Consider the following 7,007-nt stretch of genomic DNA (forward strand, 5'->3'; position numbering starts at 1 on the left):
ACCCTGGGCCTCAGGCATGCAAGGCAAGCGCTCTACCGCTGAGCCAGTCACCTTCCCAGCCCCGAAGAATAATTTTTATAGCACTTAAAATGAAGATGTGTTAATAATGCATTATCTTTCCCTAGGAATACCTTCAATCTTAATTGTAAGAAGAGGCCCTTTGCCCCATGGATTGTGTATTGAAGTCTATTTTCTTTAAACACTTTATAGATATATTTCTTTTTGTGTGTTAGTCATCATTCACCTCTGATATTTTCAAGAATGACTGTATTCCTTTTAGACACTGTACAACAAATTAGTGCTGTATTTTATTCTAATTCTTAAAACTACTATATTTTTTACATCATGTCCCAATTCATAGTTTTATTCTCTATCCTTCTTGTGGTGGTCATAGTTCACATTTTTGGGGATCATCTTGAGCATTCCTTAAGCCTCTATCCATTTACATCCATCCTTCAATTAAGGCCTATTAAAATGCAAAGCTGATTAAGAAACATTTTATGGTAATAAGTAAGTATTTGGTGTGGTAGGAAGTAGTCAGTGTTCACAAACGTTCATGCTGGCAGTTCATTTTTACATATGAAGAAACAAATGGCTATCTATGACCATACTTTTATATCTAGAAATTTAATAACAAAAATAGTTAACATCGGATGTTTTATTGTGAGAACTAAGTCAAATCTTATGAGAGCCAAATCATTCGTTTACTATTTTTTGCATAATTTACTCCTTTTAACATTTACCTGGATGCTGTGCTTTTCATAGATCTACTAATGTGTTATGTATTGCATATGATGTAATGGCCATGTTGTGACTGTTTATGAGAGCACTATTTAATACAAACTCTAAATAGTATTGTCAGTGAGGCAGAATATGAAAATGCCGAAAACATATTTATTTACTTCATTGTTACCCAGATATATAGTAAATATTACCAAAATAAGCTAAACACACACTTTGAGACTCCTACTTATACTTATTGTTGTCTTGCTAGGTTATTAGCTTCTTAGAACTGTTTTCTTGTCTTCATTGCTGCAACCAGAAATGGGTTCTAATGTATTAGAAAAACTTTGTATGTGTAATTACCAAGTTACTATGGAGGCAAATATTTCTACTTTGATTATATATTCTCTCATTTTATAAATAACACAGAAAGTTCCAACCACATTCTGTAATACAAAAGCATACATGTAGAAGAATGAAATTCTAGTTTTGGTGTTCTCATGACTCAGGGATTGATGGAATGTGCCCTTACAGAAGCTGGTGTCATTTGATGATGTGGCTGTGGAATTCAGCTGGGAGGAGTGGCAGGAATTGGATATTTCTCAGAGGACCCTGTATAGAGATGTGATGCTGGAAACCTATAGCATGCTGGTGTCCTTAGGTGAGCCAAAAATATCACATTAACTTGAAAAGTTAAGTGGGGCTTGACCTCTGGGCATTGGTACAGTGCCTCAGCTCTTCAGTTCAAGGTGAGCACCCTATCACTTGAGCAACAGCGCCTCTTCAAGCTTTCTGGTGGTTAAATTGGAGATAAGTATCTCACAGCTTTCCTATTAGGGCTGGCTTTGTATGGCAATCGTCAGATCTCAGCCTACTGAGTAACTAGGATTACAGGTGTGAACCACTGGTGGGCGGAAAATGATTTGTTTTTAGTAGATATGTGAATATTTATAGAACTTTCAATGCTATTTGGATGTAAGTTTCCAGTCTGAGGGAAGTGTCATTTGTTTCAAATGAAGGTAGATTATATACAGGTAGATTATATAAATTCTGAGGCAATTTTATTTTCATTGTTCAAGAATCCAAATCAGCAGTTTGACAAAAGTTCCAAACTGTCTTCCCTAAAGAGAAGACTGTATTTCCAAACTTGAAGTGATTATTGTGGGTAGATATACAATCTAGAAAACACATACATACATACATACATACATACATACATACATACATACATACCTATTTATCATTATTGGAAGTAAGAACTGGAAATCACTAGATTAGAGGGAGTATTTATAATCCAAACCTAGTACTAGATGCAGTGGTTCATGCCTGTAATTCTTAGGAGTCTGAAATCTGAGGCTTTCAGTTTGAAGCAAAAAATGCCAGTGAAGTCTCCATGAGACTCTTATCTCAAGATAACCACTCTTACACTGGAAGTGGAGCTAGGACTCAAACTAATAGAATGCTAACCTTGAGAAAAAGAATTGCATTCAAGTCACACAACCTGCAAAATTCATTCAAACCTCGGGGAGATTCAACCATGGAGACAGTGAGAAATGAAAGAAGATTTGGGAGCAACCTTGTTAACAGGATATCTGAAATCTTAGAACAATTTTGACACAGCATGAGCAATAAGTCTTCACTCTTATTAACAGGGCACACTGGTCCTAAACCTCAATTGATTGTCAAGCTGGAGCAAGATGAAGAGCCATATATGAGAGAAGCCTCAGACAAGAATTTCTCAGGTGAGTTAAAGCATCTTGCATAGTGATCATGGATCCAGAACCAAATTGGTAAATTCGTCTTGCTATGTACTGACCAATAATATTCCTAATTCCCTTGAGTCCCATGTGTAGCAGAGAACTAGGTGATCTTTGTGTTAGACTTGTGAATCAAAAATGCATGTAGATGCACACTGAACTGTGTAGGGCAGTAAAGGTAAAGTTAGCAATTCTTTCTCTTTGTGGAAATTATTTTGAAAAAACAAAATTAGAAATGTGAAAAGTGAGATTTACTTTTCTTTGAAACTAGGACTAGGCAGGTATAGCAAATGACTATGCCAAGGCTGCTATCCTCTGATAAGGATAAGGAGGGTAGAGGCCAGGATACAGAACCAAAGCTTTCAGTCTAGAAAGAATGATTAACTAGGTCGTGATCTGATGTGGCTTTAGTTCATGAGTCTGAGGGTTTAAAAGTCAGATGACATTCTGTCTAACGTGGAGGGAAACAAATTTTAAAATTTCTAAAGATACTTAATTCACAGTGAGAACTTATAACTGAAGAAATGTGGTTATAAAACTTTATTCTCAGGTGTAAGCAAAGGTTTGTATAAAAAAGGTACAATCTCCAAAGTTAGAAAATACTGTTCTCCTAATGTTTGAGAAGTAAAGTAGCACAATATATAAATTATTTTAAGAAAGTAAAACAATACAAAGCATCTATTCCCCTAAGATCAAACAAAACAATTTTTCGGAAAAAATGAAGAATGCTACATATTAAATTATACAGGTTAAAAAGCTAGCAGTAAATAGTTTAGTAATTTGTATAAATAATTCCTCTGACATAAAAAAGAAGAAAAACCTGAAATACAGAAAAACATTTTCCATCATAAACTGTCAGTGTTACTCTTTTTTGTTGTTGTGAAAACAATTTACAGAGGGGTTACAATTACATGGGCAAGGTAATGAGTACATTTCTTACCAAGCATTGTTGCCTCCTCCTTTGTTTTCCGTTACCATCCCCTCCCATCATTCCCCTCCAGCCCCCCGCCCCAGCCAAAGTTGGGAAGTTCATTTTTTGACATAACATCTTGTACATCTCATTGTTGCAATGGGTCCACCTTCCCTCCACAAATTATACCTATATCAAACACAGTAAAAACAGGGCTTATACCATAGGGGAGGGACATATAAATCAATAAAGAAATATCATATATATATATATATATATATATATATATGTTAGATACAATAGCAATAAATAAAAACATATGAGTCCTTATCTTGGGGTTCATTTTGCCTAACATCAATTTATTGACCGTTTCTGCTTGTCTCAGATATATACTAGTTATTGCAAATAAGCGGAACCATGGGACCTGTTTCTTTGGGCTTGGCATACTTCACTCAATATAATTTTTCCAAGTCTTTCCATTTCCTAACAAATGGAGCCATATCATTCTTTTCGATGAATGCATGGAATTCCATTATGTATATATACCACATTTTCTTGATCCATTCATCTACTGAGGGACATTAGTGTTTGTTCCTTATCTTACCTATGGTAAACAATGCTGCAATAAACATAGTTGTGCTGGTACCCTTAGTATGGTCTTGTTTGTGATCATTTGGGTAAATGCCCAGAAATGGGATTGCTGAGTCATAAGGGAGCTCTATGTGAAGTCTGTTGAGGAGCCTCCATTCTGTTTTCCAAAGTGGTTGTACAAGTTTACACTCCCAACAACAATGCAGTAGTGTTCCCTTCTGTCCATATCCCCTCCAGCATCTGTTGTTATTAGAGTTCTTGATTATAGTAGCTCAGTGGTAGTGTGCTTGCCTTGCATGCATAAGGCTCTGGGTTCGATTCTTCAGCACCATATAAGCAGATAAAACTGGGAGTCATGCTGTGGCTCAAATGATAGAGAGCTAGCATTGAGCTCAATAGCTGAAGGACAACACCAGGCCTGGAGTTCATGCCCCATGACAAAAAAACGGTGTAAGGAAGAGTATTACTTTCTTAATCAATACATTGTGGTAAAAGAAATTTATTTCTCATAAATCATTTCCTATATTAATATTTCAAAATTTGTAACAGTTAAGATGGGGAAAATGTCTTTACCTTTATTTTAAGGAGTATTTGGATCTTATTTATGTTTTTTTTCTTCTTTATATGACTCATTTTAGATATTCAAAAAATGGAGCATGTGATTAAGACTTACCAGGAAGGTCCAGATGAATGTCTGCGTGACGTAGCTGTCACAAATATTAACACAATAGAGCAAAGAGTGAGATTAGTGACAACTTCTAACTTGACCTCAAAACAGAAGCCAGATCTGAATAGGAATGATGAGAACTCCTTAAGGATGACGACGGACGAGTTCATTCAGTGTCAGAACATGCTCCACTACAGTGAGCCTGGTAAGATGCCGGCTGCATATATACCTGGTATTTCTCCTGTAGTTAAACAATCAATTCGATACTCAGAGGCTTTTAGTCAAAATTATGATGGTCCATATTTTCAATATGGAGGAGAGAAGGTATTAAATTCAGAGATGATATTCTTTCCACATAATTGGGTTTGCATCAGAGATCCCGCCTCTAACCATAACGAATATAGAGAAGAATATGATAAGTCTGCTCTTCTTGCCCAAGAACTTTGTCAGGGAGGGAGGTTTCCAGTCACTATGCATCAGAAAAGAGACACAGGAGAGAATCCTTATACAAGTAGTGAATGTGAGAAATCATTCAGTAAGGATTTACACCTTACAAAACCTGAGAGGAAATATCCAGAGAATCCTGATGAGTGTAAGCAATGTGCAAAATCTATCTCTAAGAATTCAGAACTAAGTTCTGATCAACCTAAAACAACACCAGAAGAGAAACCCTTTGAATACGAAGAATATAGGAAATTTTCCACCCAAAAGTCAGGTCTCAGAAGGCATCAGAGAACTGACAAAGAACAAAAGTTTGAGGAATGCAACAAATGTGGAAAATCATTTAGAATGAAGTCATACATCACTTTGCATCAGAGAATACACACAGGAGAGAAATCTTATGAATGGGACAAATGTGGAAAGTATTTCAGACAGAAGTCAGACTTTACTGTTCCTCAGAGAACTCATACAGGAGAGAAACCTTATGAATGTAATGTGTGTGAAAAGTCTTTCTCCCAGAAGTCAGACCTTACTGTTCATCAGAGAACACACACGGAAGAGAAACCTTATGAATGTAACAAATGTGGAAAGTATTTCAGACAGAAGTTTCACCTTATTGTCCATCAGAGAACACACACAGGAGAGAAACCTTATGAATGTAAGGTGTGTGAAAAGTCTTTCACTCGTAAGTCAGACCTTACTGTTCATCAGAGAACTCATACAGGAGAGAAACCTTATGAATGTAATGTGTGTGAAAAGTCTTTCACCCGTAAGTCACACCTTACTGTTCATCAGAGAACACACACAGGAGAGAAACCTTATGAATGTAACAAATGTGGAAAGTATTTCAGACAGAAGTTTCACCTTATTGTCCATCAGAGAACACCCACAGGAGAGAAACCTTATGAATGTAATGTATGTGAAAAGTCTTTCACCAGTAAGTCTGACCTTACTGTTCATCAGAGAACACACACAGGAGAGAAACCTTATGAATGTAACAAATGTGGAAAGTATTTCAGATTAAAATCACACCTTACTGTCCATCAGAGAACACACACAGGAGAGAAACCTTATGAATGTAATGTGTGTGAAAAGTCTTTCACCCATAAGTCACCCCTTAGTGTTCATCAGAGAACACACACGGGAGAGAAACCTTATGAATGTAACAGATGTGGAAAGTATTTCATATTAAAATCACACCTTACTGTCCATCAGAGAAAACATACAGGGGAGAAACCTTATGAATGTAATGTGTGTGAAAAGTCTTTCACCCAAAAGTCACACCTTAGTGTTCATCAGAGAACACACACGGGAGAGAAACCTTATGAATGTAACAAATGTGGAAAGTATTTCAGATTAAAATCACACCTTACTGTCCATCAGAGAAAACATACAGGGGAGAAACCTTATAAATGTAATGTGTGTGAAAAGTCTTTCCCCTGTAAGTCACAGCTTACTGTTCATCAGAGAACACATACAGGAGAAAAACCTTATGAATGTAACAAATGTGGAAAGTCCTTCATCTGCAGTTCATCCCTCAGGAAGCATAAGAGAATCCACACACATGAGAAATCTTAGGAATGTGATAACTATGGAATGTCTCACCTGGATGAAAAATAAGTTTGCATGATAGAACCAAAACCTGATAGAAGCCTTGTGAATGTAGCAAATGTGGAGCCTTTTAGCCAGAAGGCATGCCTCATGGTTCCAAATTGAATGCACACAGGAGAAAAATCTTATGAATGAAAAAAATGTGGAAAGTTTTTGAGAAGTCATACATAGTTAAATTTTCATCAGAAAACACACAGGAGAAAAACATTATGAATGAAACAAGTATCAAAAAAGTCCTTCACTTAGTAATCATGCATGGATGAGTGTTTATAGAGCACAGACAAGAAAGACAAGGTATGAATAATAC

General features: G+C 36.3%; 1 protein-coding gene across 1 annotated transcript in view; it reads left to right on the forward strand.

The window, feature by feature from the left end:
- LOC138841664 (zinc finger protein 658B-like) overlaps positions 1-6,667 on the forward strand; it is a 108,431-nt gene extending 101,764 nt beyond the window's left edge. Inside the window, exon 12 of the mRNA XM_070042448.1 lies at positions 5,408-6,667. Within this exon, the coding sequence (XP_069898549.1) occupies positions 5,408-6,667 (1,260 nt within the window). The remainder of the gene's footprint in view (positions 1-5,407) is intronic.
- The last annotated feature ends 340 nt before the right edge of the window (positions 6,668-7,007 follow it).

Source organism: Dipodomys merriami, unplaced genomic scaffold (assembly GCF_024711535.1).
Source record: "Dipodomys merriami isolate MVZ:Mamm:240054 unplaced genomic scaffold, mDipMer1.0.p SCAF_325, whole genome shotgun sequence".
Classification (NCBI taxonomy): domain Eukaryota; kingdom Metazoa; phylum Chordata; class Mammalia; order Rodentia; family Heteromyidae; genus Dipodomys; species Dipodomys merriami.